This window comes from Pseudopipra pipra, chromosome 18 (assembly GCF_036250125.1).
Source record: "Pseudopipra pipra isolate bDixPip1 chromosome 18, bDixPip1.hap1, whole genome shotgun sequence".
In the NCBI taxonomy this organism is placed as follows: domain Eukaryota; kingdom Metazoa; phylum Chordata; class Aves; order Passeriformes; family Pipridae; genus Pseudopipra; species Pseudopipra pipra.
The window spans coordinates 14,162,359-14,185,150 of NC_087566.1; the positions used below are offsets into that span (position 1 = coordinate 14,162,359).

Here is a 22,792-nt window from a genome sequence, read left to right on the forward strand (position 1 = left end):
ACATCCGAGCCAAGATAAGGTCCTGGAGGTTTATTATTTTTGTTGCCTGATAGCATCAGGACTGGGGAGCAGGGGGCAGAGAAGGAACAGCAGATCAGCATCCCATGGGGACAAGAGGAGGGAAGACAGACAGATAGCCAAGTGCCGACAGCTTCAGTCAGTGCTCCCAGAGGAAGTGTTGGTTTCTCCAGATGAAATTCATACACAGGAGTCTTTACAGGGGCACTCAGATGGGACATTGTTTGAGGGGCCTGCCTATATGGCAGATGTAGAAAGCAGTGAATCATATGTTTACATATAATTAGGTCTGTATTGACAAGCCAGGTTTTCCTTTTGTTTAATAATTTCCTCCATTAACATCAAAGAGCTTGTTTTCCTAATGAGAACACATTTCCCTTTTTGTTTTGCTTTGCTATAGCTCTGTATTAACATCAAACACAGCCCGTGACTCACGCAAAGGAGACCTAGAAATGGACAGACATCCACAGTCAGCTAAAGCCTTAAAATAGATGCAATGCTAGCAAATGTCCTTAATTTGGATATATTCAGGAAACGTTTTTATGTGACTCTGTGCATCCTTGCAGATTTTGGGGGTACCTGGTTATTTCACTGTGCTTATTGACTATCAAATGCATTTGAAAAGTTGCATAGGATTTAAGATTGCAACTTGTGGGTCAGAAATTGCTTCCTGAAATACTCAATAGAAAGCTCAGTGTAATGGTAAGACTTCAGTGGTCTAAGTGGTAACTGTGCAGAAAACACTACAGAAGTATGTTTTTTGAAGATAATTTGACATCACTGGAAGGGGAAGATGTAATAAAATGTAGGCTTGGTAGGAGTTGCCTCATGTGTTTTTAAATGCATTTAAAATGCTGTTTCTAAACTCTACAGAAATAGCTCAAATACAGAGTTTGAGCTAACTAACTCAGCACTGAGGACTTGAGAGCAAAGTTGATACAGTTTGTCATCCAAACTGAGGGAACTAAAAAAGCCTAGGATAAGTGTGTTCAGATAACAAGAAAAGGGGACTTAGGAATGTTTAATGTTGAAGAGCATTATGAATAATTTTTGTCATCAAGTATGCACAACACACTGTTAGCATTGAGTGCCATTCAGTCAATGTTCATGGGAAATTCTCAGTGTAGAAGTTACTTAGCTATTATATGTGTATTCATGCTACATTAGGAAACCGAATTTAGAATGTTCAATAAATTCCAAACCACGTGTGTTTGGCACTTTTTGCAGTGGGTGTTGTCCTCCATATTTCTAAAGGATAACTTCCTCTGGAATAGTCTGAGCAAAGGCAATAGTGGTTGAGCTCCTCTGAGCAAAGGAATTCATATCCATACTTGCCACCCCTGCAGCTTTCCCAGGATGAGATAAGTTTTGTCATGTTTCTGCTTGGGCTGTTACATAACGGGAAGTTCTTGGAAACCCACAGTGGAGGATACCAGCTTTTTACATTAACACTGCAGATGGTTCTCAATAGCTTTCATTTCTTTTTTTTTTTTCCCTTAAGGCCGAGCCCCTGACACTAAAACTCTCAATTTGGAGACAGTTGGAGTGAAAACTAATTCTGAAACTGGAAAGATTATTGTTGATGCCAGTGAAGCTACTTCTGTTCCTCACATTTATGCAATTGGAGACATAACCGAGGTACTGAGTCTACATAAACTATTTTACAATAACAGGAAGCCAACTTTGTTCCTGACTAATAACTAGTCCCCAGATGTCGTCATGCCCCAGCATATATCTCGGTGTTTTGCACTTTTTCCTTTGGCAGAGCTGTGGTGTTTGTGCCAGGACCTGGGTCAGTCATTTCCTTCACATGGATCCTGTGAAGTGTCTCAGCATGGGAGATTATTGCTGATGTTTATCAGGGAATGCATCATTGGTCAGAGGCTAATAATGATGTCTTTATCACTTCAATTATCTTCCTAATAATGTTTTTGTCACTTTAGACAGGACTTAATGCTGCCTGTGAATGCTGAGTGAAAGCAGTTCTTGCCTTCTGGAGATGAGCACACTCGGTGGGAATGACTGTGACAAGTTCTGTAATTCCATGGGTAGTGTTTGGGGTGTCAATCCAGACTAAACACAAGACAGCTTTTCAGCTCCCTGATGCAAAATACTTCTGACAAAAGTATCTTCCTCTAGAATAAGAAAAAGTAATTGCTGAAAATACTAAATGCTTTTGACTTCTGTTCACAATGGCCTCCTACACCTGCTTGTCCCTGATAAATATGCCTTGCTTGGGCCTCCTGCTTTCCAAACTGCTCTGTTTGATTCCATCCAAGAAGCAGTTGTTAGAGGCAATGCTGACAGGGCTTAGATTCTGCTGCTTATTTTGCTGCCAATCTGCAGTGTTATTTTGGGCAAGTCATTTCCTTTTGGGTGCTTTTTGTCTTCTCCCCTTTGAGGATTTGGTTAAGTAAGAAATATAAAGTTGGAGGCAGGATGCTCTCCTCTTTCATACTCTGGATCTAAAAAATATTGTATTCATTTATTTGTCATCTTTATTTTGTTGTTAAAAGTTGGATTTCCTTTTCCTGCTTTTGTCTTTATCAGTGCAGATTTTTGAACTTGAGTTATTCAATAGATACTTTTAAATGGAAATGTTAAAAACAGCAACACAGTTCTATGCTGTGTCCAGTGTACAACTGGGGAAAAACAAAGAGTTAAATCAGGTGCTCTGTAGAAATACTCTCTTAAGCTTTTATCTGCATATGGGCTCAATACAGGGAATTAAAGAAATCATGGTGTAGTAATCATACATTTAAAGTGTTTAGAGATAAAAAGAATTACTGCCACTATCTTATCTGACTCCAGCACACTGTGAGCTGTGTAATTCCACTTGCTAAGCAATTAAGTTTATTTTATTTGAATACTTAAATCCATTTAGGCCTTTTTTTTTTAAGCAGAATTAATTTAGATAATAAATCACATTGGCATGGGAACCAGCACTAAAATAAAGTTCTGTGTTGGTGCCCATCTCAAAGCACCCACACAGGAGAATCAAGTGCATCCTGCTGGGAACCACAGAAGCTGCAGAGCTCGAGGTGTGGTCCTGTCTGGGTGTGACCCACCCAAAGAGCAAAGGAAGGGGAATCTCCTTTCCTCTGGGGGAGCATCAGGGATCCCTGAGAGTCATCAGAAGAATAAGATTATTTTTTCCCCAGGTTCCTGCTCAGGATTTCTCTCTGCTCTCCCCCTGTCAGAGTGTCTTTGTTACCATGAAGTGCTGTTCTCAAAGTGTAGTTCTGCAGCCTCCTCCCTCCTGAACAGCCCCTGGACTGCTGTGGGGTGTGAATGCAGTGCCCTGGCTGGAGGGGAGAGGGGCAGGCCAGGCTGCTGATCACTCAGAACCACTGTTTTCATTTGGGAGTCATACCCAGCTGGTACCAATGGGAAATTATGTGTGCCTGGTGTCTTGTTGCACCTTTGTATGACAAATGGAATCCTGGTGTTATCCAAGCTGTTCATTTGGAGAAAAGGGGGGGGGAATCTTCCAAATGTCAGTCAGTTTGTCTGCCCTCAAAAGACATTTTTCAAGCTTTGACAAAATATTATTTTCAACTGCCATGTGAAATTGCATTGTGGCATTTTCATCTTCTGTGATCAGGGTGAGGACGATCAAGCTGGAATTTTAGTTTGAATTTTTTTTTCAGTGCTGCTATAAACTCCCTGTGTTCAGATTCTTCCTGCAGTAGTGTTGCTGTTGAAAAGCATGGCACACACCATAAAGACACTCTCAGAAGGAGTTTGTCATATGGTCAGGCCGCTCCACATCTGTCATATTTCAAAGGGTTTATAACAAAGATGTGTAGAGAAGGTGGAATGTACAGTATGTTGCCTTGAATGGAAATGAGACCAAAAAGAGTTGTGTTAGAACAAATACACATTACTTCAAAGCTTTTTAAACTCTCTTAGGAGCCATCTCGTTTAAACCTATAATACATTGGAGGATTCTTATGAACAAGTCGTACCCATAATAATCAGTGGGGTAGTTCTACACATGACTGCAAAGCGAATGTTAATTTCAAATATTTACCAAGAAAGGTCTTTAAGTCATTGTTTATGAGAAATTGGGCTTTATCTGCGTGGATGTTTTAGTAATTAGCTGGGTTTTATGGAATGCATGGCGGTGCTTTCACAGTTTTATCTCTCGTTCCAATCTTCTATTCATTTCTGGAATGCCAAAACAACATCTGTATTTCCTGCTGCAGAAGTGATTGGCAGCCACGTTTCAGGCAAATGCGTATAAGAAAAAACAAATGGCAAATTTCATCTGGTAAATGATATTTACAGACTTTAAAGTCAAAATGCTGGGTTTAAAAAATTGTGACGTGATGGATGTTAGGGGGAAGAAAGGGATAGGCTTGGAGTTTTGTGATTTGTCATGAGCTGTGGAGGAAAAACAGATTAGTCTTCATTAACATTTAGAATTGTAATTTCTGTTATCAGGTTAGACATAATGTTTCAGTTTGGTTTTTTGCAGTAGACTTTGAAGTGGTTATTAGTACAGTCAAAAGCATAAATGCACATTAACATGCAGGTAATGGTTTGTGTATTGAAGGAAATGGTAGCTAATACCAGAGTCTATCTAGCAACTTGCAAAAAAAGATAAGCTGGGAGAGAAGATTGGATTGTAGTAAATGCTAAAAATCTTTAGGGTAATGAAAATAAGTGGAAAACTTTGAATGTGTGTGGTGAGGAATTCTTATTTTCTGCTGAAAACTGGTTTTGAGAGTTTATTGATCGATTGCCTCCAAATTGGGCTTTGCAGGAGCATGACAAGTATTGCACCTAAACAGGACCTGTATGAATCCAAACTTCCCACATTTCACAAAGCATTCCATGCTGGCCCACAGGGGAGTTTCTCAGTTATGGCTTTCTTGTATCTCCACATCATTCCTTTGGGATTGGTGACCTCTTTCCTCATGTCAGACGAGCGTCCTGATGATGTGTCTTGGATGAGCTCATGGCTTGAACTGGAGCATGTCCTGGCCATACCCTGCTGTCATTCCATTTTTCAGTCCCAGGAAATCAGTATTTGCCAATACCAATCCTTTTCAGCTCCCCTGTAATAGCAGAGTTTGAGACCAGGACCAGCTCTACTTCTCCAACCCGGGGCCAGCTTAGGAAGTCAGCAATAGTGCCTGCAAATAGCTGTGTTTTGTGCCTGGGTTCTGTAAAAACTTGTCAGACAAATTTTTTTAAACGGTTTGATGTTATAAAAACACTGTTGCTTTACACCAGGCTCTTCCTGCTCTAAAAAGACCATCTAAAAAATTTCTTGATGACTTTCTATGGAGAGAAAGGGGGAACTGAGTGGTTAGCATGTGAATATGTGCTGCTTTTCAAGAGGTGACATGATAAGATGTAAAGATTTGACACATTCATGACATTTTTTTCCTCCATTAAGACAGACAGTGAACTCAGAGACTTAAAAGCATGTTGGGAGAGAAGTTATTCCTGCCTTCTCTGTTTGAGCCCTGGCTGCCAGGCTGGAATTCCAAAGATCTGGCCTTCCTCTGCCCGTGGTCCCAGGAGAACTGCTTGGATGCAGCTTGTCTCTGGGTTCAAAGGAAGCTCTGTGCTCTCTCCTCAGGGCCGCCCTGAGCTGACTCCCACAGCCATTGCTGCAGGCAAGCTGCTGGCCCAGCGCCTCTTTGGCCAGTCCTCAGAGCTGATGGACTATGACAGTGTGAGTCCTTGCTTCTTCCTTTCAATAATAAAAATCTTACACTGGTTTTGCCTGAAGAATTTTTAAAGGAATTGCATTTTGTCCCCTGGAGTGCAGCTCTGACAGTTGATGTGTGTGCCAGAGCTGCACTGCTCAGTCCTGCCCAGGGTGCTGGGGTCTGTCCTGCAGCTGCTCCCCGTGTTCCCCAGTAACACCCCATGTCCCCCAGTAACACCCCGTGTCCCCCAGTAACACCCCATGTCCCCCAGTAACACCCCGTGTCCCCCAGTAACACCCCTGTTCCCCAGTAACACCCCGTGTCCCCCAGTAACACCCCGTGTCCCCCAGTAACACCCGTGTTCCCCCCAGAGCAGGTGCCCACCACAGTGTTCACTCCCCTGGAATATGGCTGTGTTGGACTGTCAGAAGAAGCAGCTGTGCAGTGTCACGGGGCAGATAATATTGAGGTATGAAATCATTTGTAATTCTCTGTTTGGTGGCAGAGTTGCACTGTGAACAGACAGGATTTTCACTGTTGCATCAGGTAAAATTTTTGGCCCCCCAAAATACTGTGTTTGCAGTTATGGAGTTGGTGTCTCCAGAAGTGCTCAGAGCTTTAGTAGTATTGCAGCAGGTCACAATGGGAACTGCTACCTAGTGGGCTTGAAATTATTGACAGCTTTAAAATTGGGTGACAGCTTTAAAGTAGCTGCCATTTTAGCAAGTTATATTGTGCAGCATCTTGCTGGGCTTTCCATATTTTCCTTTAAAATAATGAAAAGGTTTTAAATAAATAATTTTTTCTACAGAGGTATAAAGACGTAGTAATAGCAGTCATTATAATATTAAATGGCAGTTTTGGACATAATAGTGCTCTCTAACACAAAATGTTGTTGTTTTTCCTCCCAGGTATTCCATGCGTATTATAAACCTTTAGAGTTTACAGTGGCTGAAAGAGATGCAACTCAGTGCTATATGAAAGTGAGTTCTGTGAGCTTTTAACTTGCCTTTAATTTGAAACAAGTGATATGGTGCAGCCAGCTTTAAGGAGAGCTGTTTGGCAAAAAACATCTCAAGGTGGATGAGATATTTTCTTGTTGGCAACCTGTTTCTCTAGTGTAACTCCAAATGTTTAATGTTCATTAAATATCCCATTGCATCTTGAAATTGCTTTACAGATATTAGCATTTCTCAGAACTGACATTCTGCTGACTAATACTGTCTTTGGACTGCTCTTAAGGTCCTAAGAAATATTTCAAATTCTATAGACATCAATCTCTGCTTCTCCCAGCAAAGTTTTTAACTGGTTACATGTAATGTTTGCATTGCCATCTCTTGGCAAAGTATGCTACCTTCAGAAGAATTAAGCATAAGGCTTACAAAAGTAGAGTAACTGTTCAGTCTTACTCAGGAAAACAAAAAGCTCCTGGCTAAGACCAAAGTGTCAGACCTGAAATATATCTTCTCCTAGAGCCATCCAGTGGCTTCAGTGTTGGAAAGGTTTTTGATGCACTTGCCCTTAGTAGAGAATCTTAGATAAGGTGAAGTGTAGTGTTGGTAGAATATATCATAGTTTTCTTTTTCTTTCTTTTCTCCTCAACATCAGGGAACAATCTTTTTTGCATAAATAGGTCCATCAGTTCTATGATAAAGTGTTTTGTTGTTATTGTTATGTAAGAGATGTCCATTGTCAATAGTTGCAGCCAGTTTTTCTGGCTGTATTTTGTTACATCTGAATTATGTAAGTGCTTTAGTAACTTGCCTTAAGTGTCCCAACTACCAGTGCAGCTAAGGTGATGCTATTTCCTTTTATGTATTCCCTTTGAATTATGTCAGTTAAAGTAAATATTTGAGGGTGAAGTAGTAATAGCATAATAGTTATTGGAAGATATTGAATATAGTCCCTACTAAACTCTCAAAACAAACATTTAACTCGAGTATTTCAAACTCTATTGCAAGAGAGTTTTTTCTTTAAAACTCCTCAAAATTTAAAGTTACATGTCAGGATTGCTGCTGTTCCCAGCATTCCTGAGGAAAGAATTCAAGCTTTTACTGAACAGCAGAACCTCCTGGATTAGTGATGACTTAATGCTTGATGGGAGGATGCTGGGAGAGACTCTTTCTTTTCTATAATTATAAAGATGGTGTCCTTAAAGGAACTAAAAAGTTTTCATTAGGTTCTCTAATAAAAGTTAAGTGTGCAGTGACTCAGCTCTCCCAGATCTTTATTAACTCACCTTCATACTTGGCTGCTTCCAAGGCTTGCCCGAGAAAGCTCGGTCGTGTGGCCGGTGTGGTGGATGTGGCCCCCAGACACTGCTCCAGGTGCTTCCTGCCTGAATCACAAAGGCCCAAAGTGGCCCATCATTGGCAGTGGTCATGTGTGACAATCCACCTGATGAGCTGCTGGCAATAACTGTGCCCATCCAGCTGATGAGCTGCTGGCAATAACTGTGCCAATCCAGTTTATGAGCTGCTGGCAATAACTGTGCCCATCCAGCTGATGAGCTGCTGGCAATAACTGCCCAGGCCTGGAGAAGTGCTGAGGTGGCCAGTCTGGGGAAAAGAACATTGCTCTGGTTACAGAGAAGTGTTACAGAAAGTGTTTTGAGGCTTTCAAACAAATGACAAACACCAAAGTATTCAATAGCACAGATGACTGTTGTCAGTGGCTCCCTGCAGTCTGACACAAATACCCTGCTGAGGCTTCAGTTCAGCAAAGTGCTCAAGAGCAGAGTAAGACCCGTTGAAGTCAGTGAGACTGGAGCAAGTGTGTAAGTTTTTGGCACCTTGGAAAGGACCAGCTGAACTAGGATCCTGGGGCACTTCAGTTGCATTTAATTCACCTTCCTGCCTTATCTTTAAGTGTTCTAAGGAGGATCTGTGTGTCATGTATTGTTTTCAGATGGTGTGCTTACGAGAGAGGGAGCAACGGATACTTGGCCTTCATTTCATTGGACCAAATGCAGGCGAAGTTATTCAAGGATTTGCTCTTGGAATCAAGTAAGTACAAAAGAATGTCTCCAGCTTCTAAAGCCTGCTTCTTAAGTTATTGTAAGATTATAAAAGATAGCTGCCTAGTTTTGGCAACACTATAAAGAATGCAGGCTTTTTGTTACTTTTGTGAAGTGTTGCACATATTTTCACTTAAAATACTGCAGTTCTTCATTAAGATGTATCGGGTTTAGTTACTGTAGTTCTGGATATAGCTAAGGAAACAACTGAGGAAAATATATTGTTGACTTGATATAGTTAAAGCAAAAACCAAAATTGTGCATTAACTTACTAATGTCAGTGTTTTTCAGTGTAGCCTCTTTTGCATTCTATGCACAGAATAAGCAATCACTATATAGTTTTGCAAGCTACTTCTTTTAAAGGATATTTGTGCTTTTCATAAAAACCTTTCTTTACACCTGCCAAGGATTTCCTAATCTTATCTTTAAATGTGCACAACCATTGCTCCTCAAAAGCTCAGCAAGGACTTGCATGAATCCCTATATGCTTCTGAGGTATAAGCTAATCATAATATAGTAAAAAAGAAACTTCTGTAGGATTATGGGAGAGGGGAGGTACTTTTGTTTGGAGCTAGCTGATAATTGCAATAACAAACTTACCCTTTGTGATCAGATCTTGTTCAAGATTTTCCTCAAATATTAATATAGAAGCCCTCCCTTTGAAGGAGTAAGGAATGATTCTGGGTCCTCTCTGGTAAATGGAAAATTCCTGCTATACCTCCCATGGGCTACAATTATTTAATATTTGTTGTTACATTTCCCTTCTTATCATCCTTATCTTCAGAAATGTTGATTTGTATATTTACGTTACTAAATTATAGTTTTTAACTCCCTCTTTGAAGAAAGTAGTCTGGGACACAGTAAATCACCCCGAGTTGTGGTGTGAGTTCATTTTCCTAATTGTGCTCACCATTTTATTGCAGTTTTAGTCTTAGAGATGTGAGTGACTAGCATAAATGAAAAGCAGAAAGGATTAAGAAGGCAGGACCGCAAGTATCACGTAAGGAATATCTTGGAAATCACTGATTGCAGTGTACCCTCAGTACACATTTTCAACATGTGTTTGTAGTCCTTTAATTGCCAGTGGTATAGATTCTAGAACTACATTTTTTAGGATGTCATTGTTTTGAAGTTTTATCCAAAATAACCATTGAAAAGGAAGCACATGAAACTGGAGTGCTTTTCTGCCTTGCTTGAGGGAAATTAAAATTTTAGCCACAGTAAGAGGTTTTCAGCAGGTCAGATTCTTGTACTGGTTTCTATTGCACTTCACAAATCCAGAGCTTTCAGTGTGGGACACTCACTGGAAGAGCTGTTCTCCTTTGTCAAGCACTGGGTCTCACTTCAGCCTCTCTGAAGGACGATTTTTCATCTTCCCTTCCCACTTAGCACTCCAGTAACATCTGTGCTCAGCAGTGATCCTCTGATTGTCGGTGCTTTTTGGACGTGCAGACATCAGAAAGTATCTATGGCTCCCTTCCCTGTATTTTGTAGAGGGAGATAACACTGTTCCATAGAGAGCTTGAAACAATTCTTAAATTTAGGGCCATTTCAGCTATTCTTAAAGCATGACCTGCCAGGAATAGCAGCTCAAAGGAAAGTCATCAAGTCTTAAGAATGTATTGGACAAGTAAAGGAATTAAGCAAGTGGGATTTTAGCTGAAGGGTTTTCTGGTGGGTTTTTTTTTTGGTTTGGTTTGGTTTTTTTTCAAATAAGAGGCTTTTTATTCTCCTGCTTATAACATTGATATGTTCAGTATAAGCACCAGTGACTTTCTGTAAGATCATGGAATAATAGTCTGGTATTGCTTCCTTCAGCAGATTCTTTCCAGCAGTTCTGATTCAGATTTTCTTCCTCTGTGTGCATGTGTGCATTGTTTTCCATCTGAGTTAGTGAGACACACATGTATGTACAAGAAAAGCTGAAGGTTGCAGTTTTGTCAGATGTTTTTGCCATAGGCTCAGTTGTGACTTGGGTAAATTGCTTAATTGTCTCTGTCTCAACCCTTATGACAATTCTTCCCTGCCTCAATGCCATGAAGTTGGGCGTCTACAGTTGTGTAAGTGCCTGAGAAATAATAGAGACAGCATTGTGTGAGAAACAAATGAGCTCCTCTACCTGATAAAATGGACAAGAGCAGAATTACTTTGATGTTTTTGGACCTTCTGGCTGTTTCAGGTGAAGAGCATTTGACTGTGTGGGTCTTTCTGCTGTTTTTGGTAGGTGTGGTGCCACGTATCCTCAGCTGATGAAGACAGTTGGCATCCACCCCACCTGTGCTGAGGAGGTCACCAAACTGCACATCACAAAGCGTTCTGGCTTGGATGCAACAGTCACGGGCTGCTGAGGTTAAACACCATCCCTGGAAAGAAGGAAAAAAGCACAAAATATGTTTGTAAAGAAAGGGGGCACTTAGAGTTGAAACAGCATTAATGGTTTGATCCTTGTACCATCTCAGTTCTAACACCAATGCAGTCCTGCTGTAACAAAGCTCTCTCTTTCAAAGTGCCTAAAACCCTTCTCTTGCTGGGAGCTGGGAAATAATCCCAGTATTTTACAGGTGAATGTAACTGAAGCCAGGGACACCTGAGGCCACCTACAAGTGCAGCAGATTTCCCTGGGTTCCTCTGCTGGCACTGCTGGCAAAGTGCCTCCTGAGATGGTGCCACAGATGCTGGGGACTGGACAGGGCCTCCCGTGGCAGTTTGCTGGGATGCTTTGTCCTGAGCTTGCCCAGCTGTTACTGATGCCAGCAGTGACTGCTGAGGCTGTGCTCACGAGCAGAAGCAAGTTCCCAGGGTGTGTAACAATGGGTAAGCAGTCATCTTCGGGATTTTTCTTCTAAATGTAATACATCCAGGAATTTAATAGAAAATCATCTATCACTGAGGCTGTGCTGCTGCTGGAAGAATCCCAATGCATTAGTCAGTAGCATCCTGGGCACAGTGTTATGATGATGGCTGAGAATGAATGAGCTCAGAGGTGCTAAAGGAAGAGTTGAATTTTATGGTGATTTCTCTGCCTACTCCTGAAATTTTTAGTTCAGTTCAAACTAAATTGACACATCTCACAAATTACTGCTTGAACAGTGCATATTAAGCAATGCTGACAAGTAGAATCAAACCCACTAATAATCTAACTTATGTAGCATTTTCTCTTTTGTAGAGTGCAGAAATCTGGCTGACACTGATATATTTTCTTGGTTTGTTTTTAAGACTTTCTCACTGATGAGCTGGGTACTACATCTGAATTGACTTAGGTCTGGCTTTGCTAAAACACGTTAGTGAAGGGAACTACATTAACCAGCGATCTAGAAAAGAGACAGTCGTGCTCACAACAAGGATCTAAAATAATTCTCTGCAAACTTTGTTTTGCGTACCGGCCCGACTGAGAAAGCCTTGCCCTGTCCCGAATTCCTGCTGCTTTCCGGGCTCTCCAGAAGGGGGAGGTGCTGCCTAATCTGTGGCAGCAAAGGACCATCCGAGAGTGAAGCTGCTTGTGCAGAGCCCGGTGAGGAGGTGGCCTGACAAAGGCAAGCACAAAAACTGCACCGAACTTCAATGGAAGTCGCAGTATTTTGCTATGCATAGACACAGAGTTTCTTGCACCCTTTACAGCAGAATAGTGATCACAGGAAAAGAAGAGATCGGCTGGAGGTGAAACCAAATGTATCCTTTTTGCAGTTAATTGATATCAGTGTTTTCTTTGGGGAATCTGATATTTTCATTCCAAGCTTGTTGCACAGTTTAGAAGAATAGTCTGATGATCATGTGTATCTTTGCTATTTTTAATTTGATTGCTGTTTCACTGCTGCAACACAGACAAATGGCTGGTTTGGTATGAGCGTGAAATCTTTTTTACCACGAGAATTGTACCTGGCAGAGAAACTACTAGAAAAAAAGGATCAGAACTTTCTTGTAAAATATTTTGCAATGGCATTTATCATACTTCCATTGATACTAGAATATTGAATTTTCAACTATTTATTTTAACAACAAAAGAAATCTCAAACGCTTTCTTTACAAAATTTCCTGAGTTTTGGTCAGTATTTCTGGTCCATAAAATAGGAAGGAGTGATATGGTTTGGCTGCAAGTGGCATTCCCTGTCACATCTGCCAGTTTTCATCTGTGAACTCATCCATAAGTTTGTAATTGAAAAGAAATACTTTGAGTGGAAGTGTAGCTGAAACACTGCCTGCATTTTACAGCTGCCTTTAGAAGAAATGATGAAAACTCTGTATATAAATGCGTGCATACCTGCACAGTCAGAAGTTTCTGTTTCCTTTAATAAAGATCTTATGAGCATGGTGCAGCCAAAAACCCTATTACATTTCACAAAAGAGGAGTTCATAATACATTAGGGTTTCTTAAAATGTTTTACTTAATATTGCAATTAGCAATTGAAACAGAGAACTTTCTGTGAGAAATCTCTCACCTCTGACTGAATTGTAATGTCTATGCATGCAAGATTTTTTTCTAGTGATTACCTTTGATAGTTCCTTTGGTTTCCCATAAGTGAAAGCACTGGTTTTTAGCCCTGTAAAATCAGCTTCTCTGCCCCACCAATGCATCCAGCAGAAGGAGTCTGTCCCTACAGACAAATCAATGGAAAGATGAGTTAATGTCATTCATCATAAAATTGAAAATAATGATTTGGGACAGCAAATAAGGAGATCTCGAGGAAATGTGTGCTCAGTGTGTGAAACTAAGGCATGTCATCTTTCTCAGAAGTAACAGAACTGCCTTGGTGTTAGAATTCTGATGAACATTGTTCCTGTCTCTTCAGTAGCAGCCCAGTTCTGTTCCTCATTTAGTGGAAAATGCTGTTGCCCCACTGCAGTAAAACTGACCACACATCACAGCTGCATAACCCTGATGGCAACATCAGCAGCAGGGCAGAACAATGACAACTGCTGTGACTGTGCTTTTTTCCTGCAGGATTCACCAGGGATGGTGCTTAAGGATTGTTTTATTTAAAAGCCTGACTAATGTCAATTGGAACAAGTGATGTACACTGCAAATTACTAATTGCATGTGAAAATGTAAAAAACAAACAAATTGAGTCAGGCTTCACAGGATGCCAGCTGATGAGGATCTGTTTGTCAAACCACACCATGGTGCAAACAAGTCTGAGCTTTGCTGGGTCCCTTACATGTGTGATTCCAATATTTATTGTGTTGTGCATTAATTAATGAATAAAGAATATTTTTTCCTAGTAAATGTGTGATTGTATTTGCTTAATTTTGTACATATGCTTTCTGCTTACAATAGATTTGTTTTTCGATCTTGCTGTTGTTTCTCTTGGTTGAAGTGTGTGTTAAGGAAATGAAGAAGTAGAGAGACTCAGACCTTTTAAGAAGGAAATGTTGATACCTCTCTGTATCTGTGTGTAAACTGAATAACCGTGGAGATTTTTCCAGGCTGGATGGCCTCTTATTTTAAATTTAAGGGAACCTGTAGACTTGGTAAGTATGTTTTCAAACACTCTCCTGCTTATTGCAGCTAATGAGATCTAACAGGTATTTTCACTGTCCCTGTGTGTTGACATCCTGCTTGAGGTCAAGAGCAAACTCCCTGGAAATACAGTGCAGTCAGAGGATTGTACAGGGCCAAACTGTTCTACCCCAGCTATTTACCTTGGGTTTTAAACCAGAACACAAAGTGGAAAAAATGCATAGAAACAAAGCCAGTTAGCAGCTATAGGTACTGCTGGGTAAAAATGTTGGAAAACTAATTGAGAAATGACCAGCAACATTTAGAACTCTGAGAAACTTCTCTGTCAGAAAAGAAAGGGAGAACATTGATCAGTTCATCTCAATTTTCTTTTATTTCTGTAAATGCCCTGATTTTGATGAGAAGTTCCCATTATGTCGGGTAATGCTGAGCTGCTGAAACAGGTTGGTTTAGTATTATCTCAGTACATGCCTTGGATTTGATGTTGAGAGTGAATATTGACTTTATTGTATTTAAAGGCATTTTGATTTCTGCATTTTTAATCTGTTTTAATTTCCTGTAATATTTCATTGCAGGTTCTAACTAATTAGGATATCTAGTAACAATGGCTAAAAAAGGGAATAAGGTAAGAAAACTCTTCATTATTTTTTTGTTCCTTATTTTCATATGCTACTTAATCCCCAAACAAAAAGAATTACAGACAAGCATACAGACAATAATCTTTATAAATTGAGAGCTGAATATACTGCATTATTTGTATTACACCTAATGATAACTTGTTCTCAATGCTAAGGTATTGTGTACAATTAAGTTTTGCCTTTTCCCATTTCTGGGACATGTCATTACACCTACTGAAAGTTGTTTCTACAGTTCAGATTATTGCAGAGCAGGAGCTGGAAAAGGCAGTTCAGCACAGCAGATACCCTTTTTTCCCAGCACAGTTATTGTGATAAAAGCATAAACCCCTTTGCCCAGGGCAGTGTGTTTCTAACCAAAGCAGCTGCAGTCGTGCAGGCTTTGGACTTTGAAGGGTTCTCTTCAGAGGCTCCTGGCTGGCCAACAGTGGGCAATTTTGTGCCCATACAAACTGCCATTTGTCTAAATTCAGTGACATCAAGGGCCTGGAGTTAATGCTGCCCATTAACTGCAGTGGGATGCCAGTCTGTGTCTTAAGTGCTTTGTTAAAGGGGAATCAATGGGAGCATGTGCCAAAACGTCTTTCATTATTACAGTTGGGGAACAGGCTGCAATTATGATTCAAAACATAAAAGGTACAATAGACATCTATGATTAGGCAATGAAATATGCCTTTAATAAGCATAGTGCAGACAGTTTGTTTTGCAATACGTAAACTTGTATAAAATTCATTGACTTTTTCATTCTTTCAGATCTGTGTGCTCTCTTTTAAGAGAGGTTTTTTACTTTTATGCACAAAGTTTTCCTGATGTTCTTCCAGCAGAAAGGCTGGGTTTGCAAGCATTTATTCTAGTGCCAAAGTTGAATTTTACTGGGAAAAGAGGAAACAGCAGAGCAGACCTTTTTTCTTTTTTTTTTTTTTTCCAGGGCAGCATGCAACAGATATGCTGTAATTACTCTAACTGATTTTTTAAAAATGGAATATTTCTGTCCACTACCTGTCAAAGAGCTAATTATGTTTCCGTTGTGGTACTCAAAGTCAATATTGTCAGCTCTTCTTAGTTCTAATCCTCTACATTGAGTTTTGATGGGCCAGGTGAAATATCCCCTTCAGCACCTTCCTGCAATTCTTGTCAATCATCTTGCCATGAAAAACATGCATATTACAAAGGCTTTGGCAACACTGCATCTGATTTCAGTCTTTAATCTTATATGCACCTTAAGAAAACATCATTCCAACTACTGACATTCGGTTTGGGACATGAATGGGATCCTATTTGCTGTGGGAAACAAAGAAAATGATCTAATCTTTAATGGATATAATGGAACTCTTTGGCCATCACAGTGCAAAGGCTTAGTAGTAAACCACAGATCTGGGAAGAAAACAATTAGGATGGTGAACTGGTGCAGAAATTAGGCAGAATATCTCAAGTGAATAAGTAAGAAAATGCACTTTTATTTATTCATTGTGTAATTGTAAAAGACCTCTCTTCAAGCACTGTTGGAGTTAGGAGATTGTCTCTTTTGTGACTCCTGGACTTGCTGTGCAAGGAGTGCTGTTCACTGCAGTCATTTCTAACCCTGGTACTGCCTGTGCCACTGTTTGGTTGTTTCTTATAGACAAGATCTAGCACATCTCAAATCTTCTGGTCCTACAATGGAAAATTAACATCATTCCCTAGGAAGCTGGAATATAAACTAATAAGGCAGGTTTCCAGAATCTGATTGCATCAGTCAGAAAGATACAGTCTGAAGAGAAAAGTGAATATTCCCTGGGGGGGTAGTGTGAAATGGAGACCAGTCTTGTTTGAACAAGGTGCTGTGCATTGTTAGCTGGGTAGAGGTATTGGGAGCTGCAGCCTGTCAGAACCAGCAGCTCCAAGGAGGGGGTGGGGGAAATTTTTCCAGGTAAAAGTCTCAGCAGTTTGTGGTAGAGTATGTCCAATATATTAACACATTCATTTAAGGAAAGCCTTTATACTCCATGAAAGATGAACTGTAAAAATACTCCCCCTTACCTCCTCCCCTGTTTTTCCTTCAGATCACACAAAGACCAGTTGGGGTTTGTTCCATCCTTCTTCCCTTTACATTAAAGCAACATGGGAATCAGGCTTGTTCTCCTTGTTTCAGCATAAAAACAAAGAGCAAGATCCCTCTTCTTAAATCTTTGACAAGGAGACTTCTTTTTCCCAAGGCTCTGCGCTGAGTTAGGATTAGCTAGGTGGTAACATATCTCAAACAAATCTAAACCAAAAGGACTACAGATACCTTGTCTATTAGAATATTATGTAACTCCATTAAATTAAAATACCAAGGGAAAGAAAACCAGTGAAAAAAGACAGACTTTAGGCTTTAAGCAAAAATCAAGAAAATAAACAAATGTTCCCTTCTTTGCCAGCTCCCTGTGAGAAAAGGCCCAAATACATTTTTCCAGGGTGTACTCCCAACAAAACAGTCCACATTGAAAGCCTGTTTTATTTTTATCTCTTACTCATGTGAATGAGCTGCAGTGCAGCCAACCAATATTCTGCTCACAGTGTCAGAGCAACAGGTTACATGGCAGCTTTTAGCTTTATGCAGGAGCTTGAGCTCAGCAATCTTTATTTAAAAACCCTTGTTCAACAGGGACAAAGGATTGAGCTTTGGCATTTTTATTAATTTTTATAATCTTCCTTTTTTCTCTCTTTCAAAGGACCAAGAGGAAGTGCATTAATTTTCAACTTCACACGAAGGCAGGTTGTACAAACACAGCTGGAAACATCAGGAAACCCAGGCATTTTCCTTAGAGAAATGGAGTCAGCTAATGTTCTGCTGGCAGGAGCCTCCTGAGTGATTGGGAAGATGTTGTCAGGCAGCAGTTCGGGCAGCAGGGTGTTCACACTGATCACACTGCTGGGTTCAGGTGAATGACTCCCCTAATGCAGAAAGCAGAGATTGTTCACCCTCTCACAGGAAGTCATTTCAAGAGCAGCAAGGCTGCTTTGGAGACTTCAGAAACGGCTCTCAGGTTGTCAAAGGATTATTTTTTTTTTATTAATTTAATTTACATCAGGCTGGGATCTAATTAAATCATGACAGCACTTTTGATTTTTACTTCTTTATTTGTCACTGAGCTTATTTGTTAGACATATTTCAAACACAGGAAAATAAGGAGAATTCTCTTGATACTTCAGACCTTGCTTGCATTTCTGTCCTTGTTCATTCTGCATATATCCAGGATACCTTTACATTTCAGGTCAGGACTTGGGGTCTCTTCCTTAATCAGGGATTTCATTGTAATCCCTGAATTTTTCTTGTTCTACTTTTTTTTGAAAGATGCACATTCTATTTTACTTAGCTACTTTTAGCCCCTTTTAGCCTAGTGTTAGTAAGTGAATTCCCTTTTCATGGAGTAAGAGTCCAATGTATTCGTAAGAGAACATCTGGGGATTTTCTGCTTGCATCTCCCTTTAGCTCCCACGTACTTCCAAATCTGGAAATGCCACAGTTCCAGAGGAGCAGTTCTCAATAAGTCCTGTCCTTAGCTGGGGTATTGTCCCCTTTGAAGAATGAGAGACCAAGCATTTGTGAGTGTTTACGGTTGGACCTTCTGAAGGGCATCATCCTTCCTTAATGACAAAATCTCAGATTCATGGGCTGTGACAGCAGTGCCTCGGGGTTTCCAGGAGAGTGGCAAAGTGGAACTTCTGGTGGAATCTGCTGTGAAATGCAAGGCCTCTGTCACTGAGGCTACTGAGAGCTCTGAGCTCTTGCATTTTTTTATTGAGTAGCAAACTCTCAGAAGTGCAGAAAGCTACCCTGGAGTGATGCAATTGTCCATGTGAGCTTAAACATCCTCGTGAGGCCACCTCAGTGTCTTATGCTCCAGTTCTGGAAGTCCTAATATTTCCCAAGTTCCCCAGTTGGGTGAACGTTTGCTTTGTGCTATTGAGCTGATCCCGAGGAACAGCAGAGGGGTGTTCCCTTGGATCCACATTATTGATTGAAACACTCTCCCTCACTGTACTTCAGTGAAGTGTAGCCAAGAACAACAAGATAAGAATTAATGTAGGTGACAGGGGAGTTTCTCAGACTCTGTGGTGCACATTAGCCTGGCTGCAGAGAGAAAGGGCTGATACTTGAGTCTTTTGAGTTGTGAAGGCTCTGCTCAGTCCTTGAAGGGGAAGCACATGAATGGCCCAGTTGTCATCGCATTTTATTTTTCCTCCAACTTTGACTAATGGTGCATTTCCTCTGGCCTCCCACGGGCCATCCGTGGCTGACTTGCTTTGTCACTCCTCACTTGAGGCGCTGCCTTTACTGTCCACGCCGTTCCCATGGCGGGCCCGTGTCCTCTGCAGGGACGCACAGGCACAAACCATCTGTCATTCTTCCACTCCTCTTTCAAGCCACCACTTCCCATGTTGTGTGGCCTTGCAGGCTGGGAGCAGTGTGCCTCCCCCTGCATGCCTGCAGTACTCCAGCTCTCTCCCACTTGATAAGGGACCCCCGACATTCCGCCTGGAAAAGGACTAATGGGCATCTCCCTGCTGACAACCAGCCCTGCCTTCTTATTGTGTTCAGGGGCTGATAAGTGTCTGGATCAACAAGGAATTGTCCCTTTTGCAGGCAAAGTTATTAGGGTCAAATTAGGTGTGAGTTGTGAAATTAATCATTGCAACCACAAGTAATTTGTAGGGTGCCATGGACAAAGGGAAAAAGAGAGACTAGGAGAGGAAATTATTGTAGGGCACAAAGAACCAAAGTGATCAGGAAGGAGGGGGGAGAGAATGGCTGGCAGTGCTGTACAGGATGTTGAACTAGGCCTGTAGACTGGGCTGGATTTGGTTTCCTCTTGCACCTGTGGACTGTGAAATAATAGAACAAGGTTCTTTAATGTCATTTGAGAGTCTGAACTAATCTACATGCAAGGTGTCTGAGGGAGAGGAAGATAACTGACTTTGCACCAGAAACAATGCTTTTATGTGCATGTTAGTTGACCATATTCCTTGCACATCTCTAGATAATCTGAATCAGTCTCTGCTGGAAAGTCGAACAGATCTAACAGATCTAAGTTATACACAGAATTTCCAAGCTAAAAATCCAGGCAAAACTCGAAAATATGCATGTGAGCTCTGTGTAGGAATGATGTCCTCTGAGCCATGCCTTTTACTACAGCACAGCTGACACACTGCCTGGGGACACAGCTTTGTGGGTCAGCTGCTGCCAGGGCTGGACTTAGAGCAGGATTCAAGAGAATGGATGAGAAGACAGCAGTGTAGATAAATCTGCAGTTTATGTATATAAACAGTGTAACTGGCATGAGCATGTTTTCCCAGAACTATTAACCAAGGCTGGGAGAAGGGAGATGCAACTCAGAGGTCAAACCTATGAAAGCAAAGCCTGTTTGACACACCTGGAGCTCTGTGTGGATTGGGTTCTAAGTTCAGAAACTGAGGAGCTGCAAGAGGAGGATGGGAAGGGAAGATAGTGAAACACCCACTGAAAGGCTTCAGTGTTTTCTGGGGTGAGAAGCCTAAAATACAAATCTGAAGGTGTGCTGAATTTGCTTGGAAATGCTGCAAAACTCTTCTCATTTCCTGTAACTGTTGCAAGGTTGGCCCTTTTCCATGGCTGAGCCCCAGTTCTTAGCTAGCCAGAATGAAGTGGCAGGAGAAATTCACTCTCTCTTTCATCTTCTAGTGTATCTAGGAAGGCAAGAACCAAGACTTTGAGCCATTAATTCCTAAGTCTGTGGCTTGATTTGCTGCAGTAGAAACTGTGTGTTAAGGGTTTTGTCTTCTCTTACCAAAGCTAATTGTTAATTGCATCTTCTTTTCTCCAGCCACTGCCACGAGGAATGACTGCCTTCTGTGCTGATGACAGATCTGCCCCTCTGTTATCAGACACTGCAGTTTTGCCATCTCAGTTTCATAAGAGTTGCTCCTGCCTGGGAGCCAGTGGAGCAGCAGTGCTGGGCAGAGCAGCTCTCTGAGGAGGTGGATGATGGATGACAGTGATTCCCTTTGGCATGGATGGGGCACTGAGGTTGTGTTAATTTTTTATCCCCTCCCCAATACCCCCCTTTCCCTCCTCTGAATTCTTAAAGCTAATCATGGTGTTGCTGTATGAGCAACACACACAGGTGATGCTACAGTAACTCGAAAAAAACATATTTTATGGCACTGCTGTGCATCACTGTGTCAAAATAGTCAGGAAAGAGATAATTGCTACAGGTGGCAGAGGCTGCTGGATGGCCATCAGAGGGTACATAGGGAATAAATTTGAATGCCTTCACCAAATTTCTAGTGTTTCCACCAGCAATACTGCTTCCTTTTCTCTCGCTCCTGTCATATGTGTGCTTTTGCTCCAGCTCGTCCTGTGCTCAGGGAAGAAGCAGGTCTGACACTTCTACTGCCCTGAGGTTCTGTGGGGCTCCATGAATGGGTTTGCAGTGATGCAGCTCCACTGGCACAAAACTCTGGCGATGTTCCAGCACAAAGCAAAGTCTGTCTGGAAGCAACTTGCTCTGAAAGGTGTCTGCAAGCAGAAGAGATGCCCTTGTGGAGGTGGGTTCTCAGGACTGGATCTCAGCTGTATTGACAATCAGCTTTTTGTTCATGTACTTCCCTGAAATATTCTTTAATAGTGGATTTGAAGAGTCTTTAGCAGAGATCATATTTCTAGTTTGGGATTCCCTTTACACATCTTTCATTAATGCAGGGATTCTCCGCAATCAGAGACCAGCACCACAGAACAGCTGGATCCATTTTGGCTTGACAAGGGGCATGGGCACTTCTTATATATATATTTATGGCTTTTGTGAACATTTGAAATGCTTTTTATAAATATTAAAAATATAATCAAGGGTTATGGAAAGAATTCATCCTGCATTGCCATCAGCTGCAGGAGTTCTTCCATCTTCCTGGAGAATATGTATCACTGGCTGACACTGTGAGCTAACTGGTCCAGTCTGGGAATTCCTAGCTACAGCTAGAGGAGAGGGGAGGCTGTGAAGGGAATTGGTATCTCTTGATCATCAGAGAGAGCAAATGGAGCACAGGCGGCAGCCTGGCTGCCCCTGGAGCAAGTCAGAGGCAAGAAACTCGTGAGAGGCACCTCTGAGAGCTCCCCTGGGCTCCGCTGCGCCCGCTGCACCCGCTGCGGTTACCGGGGAGGTTACTGGCCCTGCTTGTCTTGAGGTAGCTGGAGTTGAGGCATATGTTTTCCATTTGGAGCTTGGAGGATGCCCAGGTCTGACTTGGCATGCTGTCTGCACTGGGCATCAGCAATACAGATGTGGAAACCACAAACCCGATTAATATGAGCCTAGAGTAAAAACTCAAATAAGCTTATAAATAAAACCAGACTTGCAGATTATTTGTTTCCATATTAGCCTATAATAGACCCTACTCAATATGTTTGTTTTATTTGGTTTGGTGACCGACATAGGTATTTATATTTCCAATAAAAATTTATATCAGAATACAACAGATGAAGTAAGCTTCAATTATTTGTGCAGAAGATGATTGCAACTGTCTGAAGCATGTAATTCCTTACATGAAATGTTAGCCTGCTTTGAACAGAGATGTGACAGACTTCTCAGTATTTAATTTCCCATTCCATCATAGCTCCAAATCCTACATTTATATATTAAAATAGACTCCTAAATGGACTCTAATCCTCAATGAGTAATCAGGAGGTGTTGGATGGCTTGGTGGGTCTAATTCTTGGTGTAAGCACCGTCTGTGTGATCTTGGGTGAGTCACTAAACCATCTTAGCTTAAAGTGGTGACTGTCTTTTTATCCCTGCCAGGCTCCTGCTGAGCTCTGAGCTGGATGACCTCAGGTGCTCCTTTCCAGTGCACCTTCAGCTGCTCAAGTGCAGGTGATGAAACCATGCAGAGAAGAGAGTTCCAAGGAACCATCTGAGGAGATTCTTCAAGAGTGCTGACAGACATTCTACTCAGTGCAGAAGATCTCGTCCTGGCAACTGATGGCTCTTAATCCAAGGTGAGATTG

The 22,792-nt window shown here is 41.4% G+C and overlaps 1 protein-coding gene across 2 annotated transcripts in view; it reads left to right on the plus strand.

Moving 5' to 3' along the window:
* TXNRD2 (thioredoxin reductase 2) overlaps window positions 1-13,921 on the plus strand; it is a 30,079-nt gene extending 16,158 nt beyond the window's left edge. For both annotated transcript variants that reach the window (XM_064675297.1, XM_064675296.1), the window contains exons 12-17: window positions 1,520-1,656; window positions 5,612-5,707; window positions 6,061-6,153; window positions 6,596-6,667; window positions 8,592-8,689; window positions 10,925-13,921. In XM_064675297.1, the coding sequence (XP_064531367.1) occupies window positions 1,520-1,656; window positions 5,612-5,707; window positions 6,061-6,153; window positions 6,596-6,667; window positions 8,592-8,689; window positions 10,925-11,048 (620 nt within the window). In that variant the 3' untranslated portion in view covers window positions 11,049-13,921. The remainder of the gene's footprint in view (window positions 1-1,519; window positions 1,657-5,611; window positions 5,708-6,060; window positions 6,154-6,595; window positions 6,668-8,591; window positions 8,690-10,924) is intronic.
* Window positions 13,922-22,792: the final 8,871 nt, after the last annotated feature.